The sequence below is a fragment of the Merops nubicus genome, unplaced genomic scaffold (genome assembly GCF_000691845.1).
Source record: "Merops nubicus isolate BGI_N331 unplaced genomic scaffold, ASM69184v1 scaffold4455, whole genome shotgun sequence".
Classification (NCBI taxonomy): domain Eukaryota; kingdom Metazoa; phylum Chordata; class Aves; order Coraciiformes; family Meropidae; genus Merops; species Merops nubicus.
The window spans coordinates 37014-56822 of NW_008608819.1; the positions used below are offsets into that span (position 1 = coordinate 37014).

At 38.1% G+C, this 19809-nt stretch overlaps 1 protein-coding gene across 1 annotated transcript in view; it reads left to right on the top strand.

Moving 5' to 3' along the window:
• KIAA0232 (KIAA0232 ortholog) overlaps positions 1–19809 on the top strand; it is a 47969-nt gene that overhangs the window by 27456 nt on the left and 704 nt on the right. Inside the window, 5 exon segments of the mRNA XM_008940366.1 lie at positions 1249–1315; positions 2699–2780; positions 4113–7414; positions 17124–17252; positions 19244–19341. Of these exon segments, the coding sequence (XP_008938614.1) occupies positions 1249–1315; positions 2699–2780; positions 4113–7414; positions 17124–17252; positions 19244–19341 (3678 nt within the window).

The following is a 19809-nucleotide window of genomic DNA, read 5'->3' on the forward strand; positions in this document are numbered from 1 at the left end:
GAGGTTTGTGTAAGTCTCAGAATCTCCAGTCTTGATGGCGATAAGATGCTGGAGTTGAGGAAACTACACATAGGCTACAAGAAGCTGCAGAGTTCTCCCTTGTTTCCTTTCCCAGCTGCACGATAATGTGCAGGGCGCTTCTTGCATCCTCCTCCCCAGTTCTGGATTGCTGCATTTTGCTGTGATTCCAGCTTTCCGTTTGCAGTTACGGAAAGTGCAAAGTGCTACCTCCAAATGTGATCCCTGAGCATTGAAACAATGAGAACACGAATATCTACACAGTACCCTCCTCAGCTAGTTTTTTTTTTCCCAAAAGGAAAGGCTGCAAGTCAGTATTCCACTGGCTGGGATGCAGCTTTTATCCCATTAGAATAGCACATGGTTTCTCTGATGGAACTGTTGGTGGTATATTGTCCCATTTGGTACATGTCTCTCTACCAGCATTTTACTGTTCTGGTGCTGTTGCTTTAGCTAGAACTGCTTGCAAGTCTAGGCAGGTAGTAAAAGCAGAAGAAAATGCATGTAGAGAATAACACTGAAATTGGATTTAAAAGGAAGCTTGAGTGTAAGGAAAGTTTATGTGGGGGAATAAAGGAGGAAGATAGAGGCTTATAGGGAAGATGAATAAGCTGTTTATTTTTCCCTTTTGCTCTCCTGAGCAAACAACACAAAGTTTAAAACAAAAAAAATGGGGCATTATGAACTGGTAAAACGATGGGGTATGTTTTACATGAGGATACTGTGGAAGAATTTCCTCTCTCTCCCTGCTGCCTACATGTACATGTCTTCATGCTGTTCTGCTTTTCACCTTCACTCCTGATTTTCCATATCCTTTTAACAGTCCCTTTCTTTCAGGTACAAATTGTGCGACCAAAAGAGTCAGGCTTAGCTTTTTAATTTACATCTGAATGATCAGTTGATTCTTGAATTTTTATCTTGAGACTCTGGGTTAAATCCTAAATAATAAATTGCAATAAATGTGACAAGGCAGAGTTTGCAAAACCTCGGATATGCAGTAATGCAACAATGTGACCTGTAGCTTGAAACCTCTGTGTGAATGTGTGTGTGTATTTGGTGGAATCATTTTGACCTCTAGTGAATGGACTTTTATGTAGTAATAATTTTGGTTGCTTTTTAATGCATAGTTAGCATGCAAAAAGAAAAATAGGTCTGCTAAGATGTCTTTCTATAAAATGAATATTCTTTTTAGTAAGATGTGTTTTCTCCTGTATTTTTGTTATTATGCAGAGCTCTGGGATTGAAACATTAGTGGAGGAGCTTTGCTCCAGACTGAAAGACCTTCAGAGTAAGCAAGGTGAGGAATAAATCTTTTAACTTCTAAGACCATATATTGTGTTTATCAACTGTGATGTTCTGAGATGTGGGGGTGGGGGAGTGGGCTGTTAATTTAGTAGCTTTTAATAGAGGCCGTGCAATTCTAAAATACAGTTGAATACTTTCATTCAAATAGTTTAAGCAGTTCTGTACTAGTATGCTTCGTTTACCTAAGAAATAGCCATTCACAACTGGAGTTTTCATCATTGAGAAGCTGAAACTGTTCATATCCAGCTATGCCTGCTTTTTTAGTAAATGCTCCATATTCAGCATCCTGCCTCCCACCAAAAGAGATCAAAATAAAATAGGCTTGATTTTGTTGCTTTTTGTGTATTGATACTTGCAAAAAGTAGTTTGGCCTTGAAACTGTTAAATCTAGCTATTTTAACTAAGGTGCATTTAAAACTTCCCTGCTTTAGAGGAATGATAGTGGGGACTTGATGTTGTCAAGTTTAGGGCAAGGAGTATTAATATAAAATTGTGTCTCCAGTGAAAGTTCATTGTGCAGATATGTTTGTTCAGGCACATACCAGCAGCCTTTATTAAAGATAATAAAGTAAAATTCATATGCTACTTAAAGTAAAATTAATGTGCTTATTGTGTAGTATAAATAGGAATAAATAAGGGATAAATATTTACCTGCTTAAAGTACGATGTTTCCTTTTTCTGTTTTTTAAGTAGTAATTACTAGTCAGCTCTTAGTATGTCATGGTGCTGTACTATGATGCTTTCTTACTAAGCAAGGTGATGTTGACCATTGAGTTTGGGGGAAAAAAAAGTCGAATTAGTATGCATCTCACTGCATTTTTTTTTTTTTGCATCTTACAGATTTTACTATAAAGAATTAGAAATCTTTAGAGTCATCTCTCGCACAAGAGATGTGCCTTTACATCCACCCAACGCACAGCAACTACTGCAGGCATACTTCTTTTTAGTGCAGTAATGAAAAGTTAGATGCAACCATTCATAAAAATATTGAGTTAAATAGTTGACTTAAAAAAAAATCTTGTTTTCTATGTAGCAATGCAAGGAGGGGATAAGGATTTGCATATTAGATAACTAAAAATTAAATAGCAAGTCTCTGAGTAGGGACATTGCTATCCGTGGAGCTGCATGCAGCTGGTAGCCAGTCGTGTTTGGTGAAATTTGCAGGACTTAACAAAGAACTGTGGAAACCTTGAATCTTGGGAGGTAACATAATTTCCTTATGTATAATAACAAGACTGTAAATTCTGTTGTTATTTACAGTGTTTTACTACTATTGCAGGCATATATCCTGATGCTTTTTGATAAATACTGTTAATAATATACACTGGCTTTTTGGATTTTTCTGTTAAGCATTTGGAATTTTCTTCCAAAACAGAGGAGAAGATTCACAAAAAGTTAGAAGGCTCTTTGTCTCCCGAGACTGATTTATCTCCCACAGCAAAGGATCAAGTAGAAATGTATGCATTTTATTATTTATTATTATTATTATTATCTGCAATACTTTTCTCTTTTCTCCTTTTACTACTGTATTTTAACACAGTGAAGTTAACTTAGTGAAGAATCTGGAGTTTTGTGGACATTAAGAAATAAATTTCTTTTCCTGCCATCTTCTTTTGCTAATCTTACATGTTTAAATATGAGCGTTTGGTAACATGGGCTATTTTAATTTCTGTCAAAGTCCTGGCAGCTTGCCTTTAACTAGATGCAAAACTCAAACCATACTGTATTTTAGTTTCCTTAAGACCAAGTCAGCTAGACAAATTGAAAGCATTTAATTGACACACTAGACTTTCAGAGAAGGTTTCCTTTCTTTTCAGTCGGTTTCCTGGCTTCAGAACTCTTTGTCTTCTGTTGCAGAAATAGGAAACAAACCCTCTTATAATCTTTAAACTCTTTATGGCCAAAGTGATCTACTAGTTAGCAAGTACCTGAGTCCAGTGTTACTGAAGTACCCAGGAGTTTTATCATTGACTTGGAGACATGACTGCTTCTGTATCTGTTAATAATAACCATCCGTAGCAACGGTCTAGTATAAGTGTTGCTAAATGGATGATACTTCTTCAGGGAATTGATTGTGCTAACATGTATTTAACTGACTTCTGAATGTTTTTTTAATAAGTTTTCACTGAAATATATGCATTTTGCATAAATCTTTTTGCTTTACTCATACTACTTTAAATGTTGCAGAAAACTGTGTTTTAATCTTCCCTCTTCCAGAAAGCTGTTAAGCATCTTAAACTACTCAAGAACTAATATTTTTTTTTTTTTTGCCATAGCTTTTTCTGAATAACTGGATGATCAAACTATGTAGAAGTTAACAGACAGCATCTCAATTCACAAAGGAGAATTCTAAAAAAATGAAATTTAGAACTGAACTGACTGAAATTCAGGACCTCTTCATTTATACTCTTAAACCAGAAATATTTTGGATGACTGTAGTGAATTGCTACGTTATCTAATAAATCTGGAGTTAGCCCTTCACTGTTCTAAGCATCCACAATTTTTTGTCTACAGGGAAGTTTAGTACTCCATAAAATAATACTGCGAAATAAAACAATACTATTTTTAAAAAACATATTAATATAAGCACTTTTAAAATTTATCTTAATCTCCCCACTGTTATCATTCAAATAAACAGTGCAATGAGTGGCATGTGCATATATAGAAGAAACTAGATTTTTTGGCAGTTAGAATTGTCGTGTTTTGACGTGTTTTTAGTAATACTTTCTAATCTTAATGGCAGTCTGAAGTTCTGTGAACCGAATGTCACCTTTTTGTTTTGCTCCCAGGTACTATGAAGCGTTTCCTCCTCTTTCTGAGAAGCCAGTTTGCCTGCAGGAAATTATGACTGTATGGAATAAATCCAAAGTTTGCTCTTACTCTAGCTCCTCATCTTCATCCACTGTTCCACCAACTAGCACGGATACATCTTCTCCAAAGGACTGCAATAGTGAAAGTGAAGTAACTAAAGACAGAAGTAATAAAGTATCTGCCACTGTACAGGAAAGAACCCAGCAGAAGAAAAGTAAAAATGAGAAAGAAAACAAATTTAGTAACAACACTGTTGAAGAGAAGCCAGTTTTGTACAAAAAGCAAGTCCGCCATAAGACTGAGGGAAAGATGCGTCCTCGCTCCTGGTCGTCTGGATCCAGTGAGGCTGGCTCAAGTTCTAGTGGTAACCAAGGCGAATACAAGGCATCAATGAAGTGTATTAAAGTACGGCACAAAGCCAGAGAGGTTCGAAATAAAAAAGGGCGTAACGGGCCAAGCAGGCTTTCGGTGAAATGCGGGGAGAAGGCCGATAGAAGAGTCCACAGCGGAAGCAGCAGCAGCAGCAGCAGCGGGTCCATCAAACAGCTGTGCAAAAGAGGTAAAAGGCCATTAAAAGAAATTGGAAGAAAAGAAGTTGGCGGTAGCGATGGAAAAGATTTGTATTTAGACAGCAGAAACGAAAAGGAATATAAGGAAGAGCCCTTGTGGTATACTGAGCCGATTACAGAGTACTTTGTTCCTCTTAGCAGAAAAAGCAAGCTGGAGACCACGTACCGCAACAGAGAAGATATATGTGGCGTACCATCAGAGGCTGTTGAAGAGTTGTCTGACTCAGTGCATGGTCTTTGTATTAGCAACAATAATATTCATAAAACATACCTCGCGGCAGGTACTTTCATCGATGGTCACTTTGTAGAAATGCCTGCAGTTCTAAATGAGGATATTGACCTCGCTGGGACCTCAGTATGTTCTCAACCAGAGGACGACAAATATTCAGATGATGTTCATCTGTCAGAACTAACACACTTCTATGAAGTGGATATCGATCAATCCATGTTGGATCCTGGTGCCTCAGATAAGATGCAAGGGGAGAGTCGGATTTTAAATATGATTCGACAAAAGAGTAAAGAAAAAACTGATTTTGAGGCAGAATGTTGCATAGTGTTAGATGGAATGGAGTTGCAAGGGGAAAGTGCAATATGGACAGATTCGACCAGCTCTGTTGGTGCTGAAGGGTGGTTCTTGCAAGACCTAAGTAATTTAGCTCAATTTTGGGAGTGCTGTTCATCTTCTAGTTCTGGTGATGCTGATGGGGAAAGTTTTGGAGGAGATTCTCCGATCAGATTCTCCCCTATCTTAGACAGCACAATGCTTAATTCACACATGCTTGCTGGCAATCAAGAGCTCTTTTCAGATATTAATGAAGGGTCTGGTATAAACTCTTGTTTTTCAGTGTTTGAAGTGCAATGCAGTAACTCTGTTTTACCATTTTCTTTTGAAACACTCAACTTGGGAAATGAAAACGCAGATTCTAGTAGCACTGCTAATATTCTTGGGAAAACACAGTCTAGATTGCTAATATGGACCAAAAATAGTGCCTTTGATGAAAATGAACACTGTTCCAATCTTTCAACGAGAACCTGTAGTCCATGGTCTCACTCAGAAGAAACACGTTCAGACAATGAGACTTTAAATATTCCATATGAAGAATCCACACAATTTAATGCAGAAGATATGAATTATGTAGTTCCTAGAGTGTCTTCGAGTTATGTAGATGAAGAAATTCTAGATTTTTTGCCAGAAGAAACCTGCCAGCAACAAGCTAGAACCTTAGGAGAAATGCCCACTTCGATTTTCAAACAAAAATCTAAGCTAGAATCTGTCTGTGGTATTCAGCTAGAACAAAAAGCAGAAAGTAAAGACTATGAAACTACACAAGGGTGTAGTGAAAGCAGTCCACATGGAGATGGCTACAGCTCAGGGGTTATTAAAGATATTTGGACAAATATGACAGACAGAAATTCTGCAGCGATGGTAGAAATAGAAGGAATAGAAGATGAATTGTTTTCAACTGATGTAAATAACTATTGCTGCTGTTTGGATACAGAGGCAAAAGTTGAAACCCTGCAGGAGCCCAGTAAAGCAGTGCAGAGATCAGAATATCATCTTTGGGAAGGTCAAAAGGAGAATTTGGAGAAGAGGGCCTTTGTCTCAAATGATTTGTCAAAAGTAGATGGTGGTGACTATACGACACCATCAAAACCTTGGGATGTTAACCAGGAGAAAGAAAACTCATTTATACTTGGTGGCGTGTATGGGGAGCTCAAAACATTTAACAGTGATGGAGAATGGGCGGTGGTGCCTCCTAGTCACTCAAAAGGGAGCTTATTGCAGTGTGCAGCTTCTGATGTAGTGACAATAGCTGGTACAGATGTTTTTATGACTCCAGGGAACAGCTTTGCCCCTGGTCATAGGCAATTATGGAGGCCATTTGTATCATTTGAACAGAATGAGCAATCAAAGAGTGGAGATAACGGATTAAATAAGGGGTTTTCTTTTATCTTCCATGAAGACTTATTGGGAGCTTGTGGTAACTTTCAAGTTGAAGAACCAGGGCTTGAATACTCATTCTCTTCCTTTGACCTGAACAACCCATTTTCACAAGTTCTTCATGTAGAGTGTTCGTTTGAGCCGGAAGGAATTGCATCTTTCAGCCCTAGTTTTAAACCTAAGTCGATCCTGTGCTCTGATTCAGATAATGAGGTTTTACACCCCAGGATCTGTGGTGTTGATCGAACGCAGTACAGGGCTATTCGGATTTCTCCAAGGACTCACTTTCGCCCAATTTCTGCATCTGAACTTTCTCCAGGTGGTGGGAGTGAGTCAGAGTTTGAGTCAGAAAAAGATGAGGGAGGTATTGCTGTCCCTTCTCAAATAGATGTATTTGAGGATCCACAAGCAGATCTCAAACCTCTGGAAGAAGATGCAGAAAAAGAAGGGCATTATTATGGAAAATCAGAGCTTGAATCTGGAAAATTCCTTCCCAGATTAAAAAAGTCTGGAATGGAGAAGAGTGCACAAACATCATTGGATTCCCAAGAAGAGTCGGCTGGAATGTTGCCAGTAGGAAATCAAGATCCCTGTTTAGAATGCAGTATGAAGGAATCTTTAGATGGGAGGGCGATGGAGAGCTCCAAAGTAAACTGCAGGATAGTGGAGCCACGCGAGGAGACTAGCAGGTTTTGCAGTTGTAAAGCAGGGTGCCATTTCCCCACGTACGAGGATAATCCTGTTTCTTCAGGAGAGCTTGAAGAGGTATGTGGATATATAGAATTACAGAATTTGCAGCTGGCAGCTGATAACCAGCGGTTTGTCATGTGACCGTTCAATTTAAGTGTTTGTAACTGTATAGCTCTCTAGAAAATACAGTTTTGTAGAAACGCTGGAGGTTCCATCTGGACATAAGAAAAAACCTTTTACTGTTAGGGTGACTTAGCACTGGCACAGGTTGGTCCAGGAAGGTTGCAGAGTCTCCATTCTTGGAGATATTCAAAAGACATCTGGACATGGTCCTGGGCAACCTGCTCTAGGTGGCTTGAGCAGGGGGAGTTGGACATGCTGACCTTCAGAGTTCCCTTTGAACCTCAGTCACTCTGTGATTCCGTGAAAAATTAGCTATCTTCAGGCATTACTGTGTCATCTTGCATACCTTTAGACATACATGCATGTGTACACTCATGTGACTTTAAAATCTGTTTACCTTAGGTTTTTAGCTTATCTGATTTATTTATGTTAAAATGTGCACAAAGTTTGAGTTATGAGGTATTACTGATTTTGATTTAAGCTTGTTTTAAAATTCTGAAGAGGAAGATCTGAAGTCAGTCTTTTCAGTACAGTTACTTCCAAATAGAAGAATTTGAAGTTAAATGATTGGATGCAAACTTCAGCAAAGAAAGATTTGTAGGAACGGCTTAATTGTCTGTGAATTAAAAGGTTCTCTCGTCAGCATAGACACAAAAAGAGATAAAACGCAGGTGCAAAATATCCACCACAACCATGATACTGTAAAGAGGCCTAACTATAGCTATGGGTTAGCTCAGAGTTTTCTTGCAAGCATTTGTAGTCACAGGTTATGTAATAAGAGCAAAAATCCTTTCCAGCCAAAAATATCCAAGTGTTTTTTTTGCTGTGAGCACCCTCTGCTCTTGAGAAGAAATATTTGACCAACAAAATAATTTAGTTGTATGGCCAGCATAGAGATACTGTCTGGATAGTTACAAGTTACATCTTACATTTTCTTTTCCTCTTCAGCTTCCTCTTTCACATACTCGGCCACTGTATTATCTACATTAGGAGGGAATTTTTTTTTTAACTAAAGAGTTGCCCCCAGCTTGTGTGGTGTGATTGTGTACTCCTTATCTGAAAGTCTGAAACACTAATTCGTGTGTGGGAAAGCTAACCTTTCTCTTGCCAAAACTGAAGCTAACCTTTTTGTTGAACAAAATAGGAATTCCTTATTTTCCTTCTTCCCCATTTGTTTCTGCTCTCATCCTCCTTTAAATTAATTGCTATTGCAGCTTCTTTTGCCAGCGTCAGTAAGTTCATGTATGCCACTTGGACAAAAGGATCAAATTTGTGACTTTTCCGGACCTTTCTAGGCGTTCTGGTTCCTGCTGTTCTGTTAAGTTAATAGCAATGAATTGGCTCCAAAAATTACTTGCTGAGTCTGGGAAGTTTCTGTGTTTGTGGCAGGCACTGCAAAAAGAGTCACCAAAACTATTAATAAACTTAAACTGCACATCAGAACAGATTTTGGAATTACCTTTTACCAAGAGTAAGCAGAATCTACCTTCATCATGCAGTAGGATATAATGAATGAACAAATGGTATAATACAGTTATTTGTGGCAGCAAATGTCTAAAGTTATTCCAGCCCCTTCCAGGTCTCCTTTCTGGATGCATAGTGCTCCACGAGGATGTTTATTCTCATCTTCGCTTGAACCACTTACCCATTCAAGAAAGCACTGGCTGGTATAAGATCAGTTTACAGTCATTTCATAGTTTATGGTAGCATATGAGGCTTGGAAAAAACCTTTAGTACTGAGTAGTGCTCAAAAAGCTCTGATATTTTATTTTCTTTAAGTTCCTTAATGTAAGAGGAAAACTTAACTGCTTCCCTTGCTCAGGTTGCATGATTTTGTACGCATTTTCATAGTGTCAAAATTATAAGCCACTGATAAGTACAAAGTGCCAATAACTGTCTCAGCAGCCTGGATTCCAATTTGGTTTGCAACTAAAGCTCTTCCTAGGGGCCCTGAGAAGCCTCATTACGAGGGGTTAACAAGCCCTCCCATATCTAGCGTGTCTCAAGAGGATGTGTGCACACTCTGGGCTTTTCTGAGAGCCTCTAGTGCTTCTGAAGATAATTGGCTTTTTGGCTTGAGAACATTTATCTAAATTTATTATTGTATTTAAGCTTATCTGTAAAAGAAGAGGGTTTTTTAATCATTAAAACAATTTTTAATATGTTGATTATAAAGTAAACTTTAGTCAGTAAAGATGATGGCTGTATCCTGTGCAGGAAGGGGTGCAAATGTCATGTGAGTATGTCTTAATGTGTGGAAACATTTTTCTTTTTAAGAGTGATATTATTTATTTTCATATTGATAACAAAATTGGTATAAAATACCTAGAATTGGAAGAGTTTAGAAGAAACCTTCTTCCTGGACACCCAACACATACAAGCATGGGAAGGAGTTTAACCTGGGCAGAGGCTATGAAACTAACTGATTGGTGTGGATCAATGTGTCTAAAGGATTTTTTTAAAAATTAACTTCTGTGCTTCCTTTTATTGACTTACAAAAAAATTAAAGTTACTGTTTAGCTCACTGTTATCTAACATGAAGTTTGAGTTGTGTACCTCCAATATTTTTTCTGAAGTAATGGATGTGAAATTACTAATGTAGGTCACAGCGCAATAGTAACACACTGTTTTGCATTGCATGAACTTGAATGATACACATGCTGTGTGAGCACGTATCTTTGAATACCTTTTCTTTAGGACTGTAGGAGAATGTGGTTCAGTTTCCTCCCTCTTACCTTCTATATCAGAGCACTTCTTTTAGAAATAAAGCATATTTTGCAGCAGCATTTTGCTAATAGCTTCAGCAGTTCTTCAAAAGTCAATGATATATACCTAGCCTTAAGATTAAACAGCCAAACAAACAAACAAAAAACACTAAAACAAACCACACACACAAAAAAACCCAAAACACACCAATCCCCCCTAAACAACAACAAACTCACTCACAAAAAGTACTCTTGCCATTTAGCTGTGCATTTGTGGGTAAGTACAGTCTAGTCCAGTTAATGGTCTCTGAAATATGAGTGCTGAATCTTCTATCAACAAATCTGACATGAGCTCTGATCTAGGTGTGCCCTAAGAATGCTTATACTACTGAGTCCTTGAGACAGATAAAGAGGTTTGTGGGTTTTGGTGGGATCCATCTGAACACACCTGGGACGGTGCATTTGAGGATGAGGAAATTTTACTGGTAAAACTTGTGTTTATGGCTCTCGTGATTCAATTGGCCTGTTGGATTTGGTGAGATAGTTTGCTTGACTGGAGTAACACAATGTAAGCGTGTAACTCCTTTAAGAAGGGCTGGCAAGAGAGGAAAGGAAGAGGGATGGTTCACATAAATGCATTCTGAGGTCAGTAGTGTAGGAGATGACCTGTCATAAACCTACGTAGTGATAAGAGGAAGACAAAATTCAGAGAGGTCTTCTTTGTGAAGAAGATTCAGAGACTCAAGTGGGAAAAACATTTAACGAGCATGTAGAGTCATCCACAAAGGATTTCATTGTAAAAGAGAGAGCAATTTTGGGGCTATCTTGAGAAAGGATTGGTCCAGATAGTTCTGTGTTGATCTTGGCAGATGATGAAAACAAAGACTCCGAGCTTTAACTTTCTAATTAATAGGACATTAATTTGCTGAGACTTTGAAGGATGAAAGTGTTTTGTATGAGAGGGGACCTTAAAAAGGTAGAGTTTACAATGACAGTATAAAAATCAAGTGGAAAAAAACCCATGTTTTAGAGTAGGCCAGTAAAATAAGTATTTGGTACACCTGAATGTCCTAGAAGTAAATCAGAAACAGAAAAATGACTGAAGGATATTTCTGAGAGACAGAATTAACAAGCTTGGAAAGCTATGAAAAGATATTGTTGAAAAGGTATTGTTTAATGCATTTTGGGTCTTTATTTGGACTGCTGGCAAAAAGACAATTAAGCAAAGGTGCAGTACAGATAAATTATGCTGTTTGAGCTAGTCATTGGAATATTCAGCTAAATATGATAAGGAACGAAAAATAATTTGAAAAAAGCTTAGTAGCACACATTTGAGAATACACCAGTATATAGAAAATACATAAAAGGCAAACACATTTCCGTCTTTTTAAAGAGAAAAATGGAGTATTACTAATGACTCTTTAAATTCTCTAAGGAAATGTTTTAAACTGTAAGTGGCACAGATGCACAAGAAACTGAGACCATTTCAAAGTATTTGGCAAAGAGTTTAAACTCTCAAAATAAGTCAGTGGCTTACTAAAGTACACAGGAGATGAATTTTTTTTGATCTAGGGTGTAAAATACATGTTTATGAAAATCCCTGATAACAACAAACTGGGAAGGTCTGCAGCTACACTGAAAGACAGGATTAGAATCAAAAGGTTGTTAAATTGGTGAAATGGTCTGAAAAATAAAACAGTCCAGCAGGGACAAATACAGACTTCCAAAGAAGTTGCTCACTCTTCAAATGCAGTGTGAGAACTGACAGATGAGGAAATGATGTGAAACAGAAAAGGTTCTTCAGGTAGGTCATAAGCTGAGCATAAATCAGGAATGACACACTGCAAAAGACAGCAACATTGTGATATAAAAATAGGAGTGCCCTTCTGTAAGAGGGGAAGTGCTCCCCTGTAGCTACAAATGGAAAGCTGCCTGCTGGAGTACCGGGCTCAGCTCCATGGCCTTGTAGCAAGAAAAATGGTCTGAGTAGAGCAACGCCTAGATCAGTACTTTTGGAAACAGATTGAAGGAATGGGGGTTATCTCAAAAAAGGTAAAGAAAAACTTGAAGAAGAACCCAGCAGTTTTACAGAAGCCATGTTCATAGTTAGAGGAGACAAGGGAAAAGCTGTGCTTGGCCTGTAGGCTCTAGCACACGTCAAGGAAGCAGATGTGATGATCTTAAATATCAGCAACTAGAGGAACAAGAATACCAACCAGAAAATGAATTCTGCTCAATGATGTTTTAGGGAAGCAGTGGAAATTCTATCTTGAAAAGGTTTAGAGTGTAGGAATAGTGTATTGTAGTTGATTATGGCCTTCTGCAAGAGTAGAGACTAGATGATCTCAGAGTCCCTTGCACATATCTTTTCAGTGAAATTTGAGAATTTGGTGACAAATAGGTTTTAAGACTATAATGTCTAGGTTTGGCTCACATTCTTCGTTTGTAAACAGCTTCTTGAGCCAGATATATCTTCCCTGGGTAGCTGATGAATTAAAATTAGGGTCTGATCTTTTGGAATGGGACTTGATGGATTCGTTGTTACTTTCACTTCTGAATTGTTTGTGTTTCTTGTATTCTTTCTGATAGTAAGGGGTAAGAGAGCAGGTTTGGGGAATTACAGATTAATATTACTTTTTTCTGTGATGTGTTATTAAGCTGTCAGTCATAGCACTTAAGATAATATTCAGATCACGATGAGGCTTTAGTGCTTATTCTGTTCAGATTCTGCAAAATGCTTGTCACTGCCTCGATCCGTGTCAGCATGCATTCTCAAAGAGTAGAGATATTCAGTGCTGGCATTTACAAATTAGTATCAAAAGCCCAAATAGTCTATCATGAAAGGCATATAAATTCAGATGACAAATAATAGCTATTTAGATGAGTAACTGGGAAATTTAAAACTTTTCATAAAATATTGGAAGTGCCCGTTTTTAACACCTTCAGGCAGATGGCCCTTAAAATTGTAGACCACAGCTCTGAGAAGATGCTTCACATACATTTTGCTTGAAAAATACAGTTCTGACCAGTGTAGCTTTTCGAACTAGCAAATGACAAATCTGCCCTTTGAATTTGCTGTGGACTTATCACTGTAACCATAGGGAAAACAAATCAACAAAACTGATTGCTACCTCATACAAGACTGCTAATTAAGGAACAAAAAAAATCCCAACTAATATTTACCCCTGTGCATGTTGTTGATAAGATTTAAGTTGCTGAAAACTTCCTATACCAGTTCTTGGTGGAGAAAAAAGTGTTGCATATTCATAAATGCTCTCTAAGAAATATACATGAGGTTTGTCATGGTTTAGGGTCAGGGCTGCCCCAGATGAGGGCTGCAGACCAGGGCAGAGGTTGCAAAATAAAACTTACTTTCTGTCAAGAAGAAAGTATAAAGTATTTTTTTAATGAACATCTTGTATGAGCAACCAAGCTCTTACCTGAGGAGAGAAATATTTATATATATAAAAAAAGAAAAAAAAAAAAAAAAAAAGGGGGTGTGGTTTGTGTGTGTTTAATTATTTATCAGCATGAACTTCCCTTTCAATACATCTGAGGATTTATACCTGAGGAGAGTGAGAGGGAACCCCACCCCCTGCCCTCTCCAGATTTCTCCTGCCTTTTGTTCCTTGACTTTGCCATCTGCACATTTATCATACAGGTAATAAAATTTTATATTGCAGATGTGACAGTACCAGTAGCATTGTATGGTATGATTTGGTCTTTTTTCTTGAATTCTGCTTTCATACTTGTAGACCTGGTCTTTCCTAACTTTGATAGTCCGTGTTCCCTCACCTGCCCAAATCCTCCTGTCACAGACATTCCTAAGAGTTGGCTTAGTATCCTGTAATACTGAAACAACAGTTACATTCCAGCACTCTGGGCAAACCAACAGTACCACTCCAATGTGCTGTTTATCAGGCTGCCTACTGGTCATAGTGGAAGACGATGGTGTTGGATATGTCTCTTGCTGTAGCAATTATGGAACACTTTAAACAAGCAAAATAAGCAAAAGAGTGAAATGTTCCTCCCAGGTATTTGTTCTGGTGTGCATAGCTCTGCAATCTGAATAGATTATGGGGTCTTTTCACTGAAATTTGATCCTTGAAGCAGCACTAGATTTTTTTTTTTTTTAGTAGGAAAACCTCCAATAGCTGCTTTTATTCCTTTAGAAAATATTTGTACTGATGTTTGCAAAGAAGGATTATTCTTTTCTGTGCTATAGATGTCATGGGAAGTTTTGGATTAAAAGACCTAAGTGGACAGCCCTGCTGTTGCATGAAGTTCTTAGGAAGGTTCAATTGAGAAAACAGACATAAAATGATGTTGGAAGGAACAGATGTGAAGTAGATGCCAATGAAAGCCATAATTTTACTCTTTGAAACTCTTACACAAACAGTAGTACATTTTAAATTAGTTTCTCTACTGTTGGCTTAGCTCTCAATATGGAAGAGGTAATGGGGACAGAAGCAAAACTGGAGTTTTAGTTTCCGCATGTAACTGCACAATTCTGATCCAAATCTACTGAAAATTCCTAGACAACTGTGGTTTAAATCAGCCAGGACTTGAGCAAAGAGACTATTGCATAACTGTAACATTACAGTAGTGTTTGTGCTTGTCAGTGCTGCGGTCCTCAAGTGATGTTATGCTGCCTCAACCAGCGGCTCCAAGAGAAGCCTCAGTTACCGTATGTCCATCTGTAGAAGAAAAAGGAAACCCAGTGGTCTTCTCTCAGACCTGCAGCAAGACCGGGGGTGAAAGAGCATTGCGGTTGGGTTTGCCTTACTGCCTTTGAGCCCTGCTTGAGAATAAAGTAAAATAAATATGAATAGTTAGAGAGGAACGACTTCCACTTACAGTGTCTAACATCTGTACTGTTGACAATAATAGCTGTTTAGATGGGTAGCTGGAAAATTTAATGCAACTTTTCATAACACAGTGGAAACATACTTGAGTATGTGTGAGAGAGGAGGAGGCGGCAGCATAAATGGAAAATGCTGTTTTAAAAGGGAAAGAATGCCAACAAATGAAGGCAGAGTCATGGTACTATTCTGCAGCTGATGGTTCATATTTACCCGTTGAGTGTGTTTCTTTAATTCACAGAAATGTTTAGATGACAGACCGTGCAATTATAATAAACATGTAAGCAACTGTAGAAGAAAATTGTTTTCTTCAGTGTATGCGTAACATGGACATCAGCATGTGTCCTCCAACCCTCCCAAACAAACCCCCCAGAGGGTGTTAGTATGGATAGTGGGTCTTTCTACATCCATCCCTTTCCTTTATACATCTGACCTTAATGCTGGTTTAGAAATAACACACGTTATTCCGCAAGGGCTAGCATGGGGGCAAGAGGGCTCAAACTGAAGTCCTCCTGGGCTAGTTCCACATTCATCCAGGAGGTATGTCACTGGCATTCTCTAACTCTTCTGCTGTGGAGGCGGTGCTGGTAGGACACGGGAGCTGAGGCAGCCTGCAGCCAGCGTCACTTTGGTCACGGGGTTTGGTCAACCTGATGGTGATGCAGGACCACTGTAGCTTGTTGACAGTGTACCAGACTCAAGTGGGGGTTGTTTGTAAGCTGCTGGTGGTTCATCCTGCTTATCACTCGTGTAGGTGTGACACCAGACATGTGAGAAACTTGGAAGTTAATGAAAGCATTGTTCCTGTGGAGTTTAGATGTCTCTATCTATAGTCAGCAGCAGAGTGGGGCTTCCATGATTTGAATTTATTTGTAAAAGCACATATTTCTTATTAAGGCCTTCTTCAAATACACCCTTGAGCTTGCTTGAATTCCTTTTTCTTGCCTTCTTTCCGTCTGTGGTTTAACTTTCTAAGAACTTTTTCTGGAGCTGGGATTTAAGCTTTTAGAGAGTGATTCCTAAAGGACTGTTTTTCAGTGTTACAAGAGGAAGCCAGCATGGATAGCTCAATATTAATTGTAGCAAAATTTCATGGGGAAAAAAAGCTTAATCTGGCACACGCCTCTGATCAGAACACTCTTGAGTTGCTCTGTTGAGAGCTCTATTTGAGAGGGATTTCTCTTCATCATGTAATAAACATTTGTAAGTTTAGGTTCTGTGAGTGTAGTTCCACAGTAGCTTAAGAAAGAACAAAAGGAGAGTCATTAATTTTCCATGCTTAAATGTTCTGAAGTTTACAGAGTAAGAAGCTGGATAGAAATTTGGTGTTGAAGCTTATTGTTAATGGTTTAGTCTATAGTTTCTAGCTAGTATCTATAGCAGATGTTACCAACTGGCATCATCTTTTGAGGGTTAACCCATTAACCAACAATGCAGTCACAAAACCAGGGATGTGTCTGTTGTGACAAACTTTTGGTATTTTAGTCACATCCGTTAACTTCATAAAGAAAGGGCTCTGATACACTTAATTTAGCATTAAAATATGGGGGCAGGCAGGAGTGCTTAGGCATTTTTGGTCAGTAGATTGAGATTATTTTTAGCATAAAGACAAATTATTGATCATCCTCGTAACCAGTTTTTCTTAATGGTGACACATTAATTCTGTTTAATTTTATGTTGCCTTATTGATGCTAATAGTACTGCTAATTCACCCAGGTTTTAGATGTTAAATTTTGCCACTTTTTTTTTGCTTTCTTTTCTGTATTGATTTACACTGGACTATGTGTCATGTTGACTAATGTTTGATTGTAGTTTTATCTCTTGGGGAGTTCTGTGTTTTGTACCCCGATTATAAAGTGTAGGGCTGGAATTCATCTTTTTATTCTGGATTTGTACAACTCCCTCTGGGCAAAGTATGAGCCCCTGAGTGGAGTTTATATTTAAGGGTTCAAATAATGGATGTTCTATTGTAGCTTGACAGTCCTTTCCCATTAGTATTAGAAATTGAACAGAGTGACCCTATAAGACCTAGCAAATTGGGTGTATTACCAGAGTTTCCTCCTTTACTTGTAAGTATATTATTTATGGCATAATGAAGTGTGATTACTGTCTAAACACTTTCCTATATTGAATACTAATCTGCAGAGGATGAGTGGCAGCCAGGAAAAGCAGTGCTGGTGGGAAAAGGCGCTCTATTCTCCCCTTTTTCCTGCATCCCAGTGTGAAGGTAAGAAGCGACGCCTGCCTGGACTAAGTTGCCGTTGCACTTGGGTTAGAACCAAACACTCTGTTACGGATGGGAATTGTTGCAGATGAATTGGAACTGCCACCTGTATTCAAAACAAAACAAAAAACACCAGTAAATTTCCATGATAAATTCTCACATCTGAGAGAAACTGGAATGCTTCAGTTACATTTGTAATAAATCTCTAGCCTGCTTCTAAGTAGTTTTTAAATGAAAATGCTTTTAAAATAGTCTTAATGTTTATGCAAATCTACTTAATTCCAGAGCCTAATGTTAAGTAAATAGAATATTAATCTCTGACTCTGAAAATATTATATTTTTTAACATGTTTCAACCTGAAGAATACTTATTAGGTAGCTAATTTTCTAAGAATGTGAAAACATGATGGTTGTCTTTTACGGGTTCACATAAATAGCATGAATAGTTATTTGGTGAATGTGTGGAATTTCTCCCAGGCTGGGAAGGAAGGGGATTTGCCTTTTGCCCACTCACAGTGATAATCTGGGCATTTTTCTGTCCTGCACAAAGAGTAAGCCTAGTCTTTGTCGGGAGGCAGAAGCAGGTGTGCTTCCAGTACTCTCTGTTGCCTCCCAGGAATTCATGGCATCTGACAGCTGGCCCAGGCTCAGGTTTTAGTGGGTGGGCAGGAATCCAGATGGCTTTTTTTTTGCCTGCATATCGCTGGATGTTTTCTGGGGAGAGGGCAAGAATCTAAATAAGAACGTTTTGTATACCAAACCAACAGGCTATCTGATGCTTTCTGTTGGTAGAGGCTCAGCGTAACCAATTTGTGATTAGAGACCTAGTTCCTTAATAATTTCGACATAGATTAGCCAGCAGTTTTTACTGAACTATTTTTGGAGTGCAGCTCGGAGTGCAGCCGACTAAACTGTGTTCTTGGTGCCTAAATGCCCTTACTTTAGTGTTTAGGACAGCTTGGGTTACTTCAAGAAGATCTTAACTTAGTTCACTTCCCACTATAGAATTGTGTTTGCGTAATGAAAGAGAATAGATTGATTGACGCTACAAGACTTTGATTTGCTTCCTGGACTGGTCACAGAACCTCCCACGTTAGAAAAATACTCAGTATTTACAAAGACATTTAGTATCCTTTTGTAAAGCTGTGGGTTTGTTTTCACAGCGACAGTTGCAGAGGTATTATGCTCTAATGGCAAACGCAGTTGCTGGCACTCTCGAGTGCCTGTTTTACAGAGAGTGAACTGGGGCATCTTCTTGCTGACCTCTGCTGGTGAATTTCCATAACTCTGTAAATGTTTTGCCACCTTATTTCATCACAGTAAGACAGAATATACAGTATAAAATAGCGTGAAGTCCAGAACCTGCTTGATACAGTGGCAGAATTTTTGTGAAATAGAATAGTCCCTGGATTTCCTTTTTTAGACTAAGTTTAATAAAGCTAGAGCTTTATCCTCAGAGGTAACGTTCTTCTTTCACAAGTCTTTAGCTGTGCCCAGTTTACCATATGGGTATTTTTTGTATGTGGATATGTGATCTGCATATATCTATATTATATACGTTGATGTTATAGTTCATTCCATTGAGTAGAAACCACAGCCATTCACATTGACTGTTTTTTGGAGCTTAGTCAGGATCAGGCTGCTGTTGCAGTGTATTTTGGATGGGTATAGAAATAGGAATGATCTAAAACACTGTGCAGCATCAGAATTGAAAAATGTACTGAAGCATTTATAATAAAAAGGTAATTCTTGCACTTCGTACCTTACCATTTTAGATGTTTTCATTCACTAAGTAGCTTATTATTATCCAGCTCTCTTGTCTCTTTAAGGATATCAGACTTCAAAATCCCCCATGAGCATAGAGTTCACGTGAATTTCAGTAATTACTTCTCTAGATGCTTTCATTTTGGCTAATCTTAAATAACAAATATTCCTCAATTTTGTTTTTTTTTTCTTTCTTTTTTCTCTGAAACACCCCCACAAATACAATGTAAGAGTGTTACACAAATGCCAAGGGAGAGAATGGTGTAGGAGAATTTGCAGATGTAAAGGAAATATCCAATGATGATGAACACCTTTTAGATTTTAATATGGTAAGTTTGTCATTGGTTTGGGGGAGAAGTTTTTTGGTTCATTTTATAAGGGTGTGCTACCATGTCTTTACTTTCATAACAGTTTTCAGTTTGGCCTCAAATGAAATTCCCAGGAAAACCTTCAAAAGCTTTTCTTTCCATGCTTTGTTTTGTTTTTTGTTTTTGTTTTTGTTTTTTGTTTGTTTTTTTTAATTTAATCTTCTCTGTGTCTTGAGCATTCTTCTGAAAATTCCTCAAAGTGTTGTACTTCTAGTAGTTAAGCAAACTTGGTTTCCTTTGGGAACACTCAGCTTTTGCTTGTTGCATGTGTTAAACATGAGTCTTCTGTTCTTCAGCTTCTAATTTCAGTAAGTGTAGAGTGGGATGATGTGCACCATGAAGGCAGAAAGGACCAGTAACTAAAGGCATAAATGTTAACATGTGCCAAATCTGTCCGGCTTACCAGCAAAAAACCCTGATTTTTTCCTG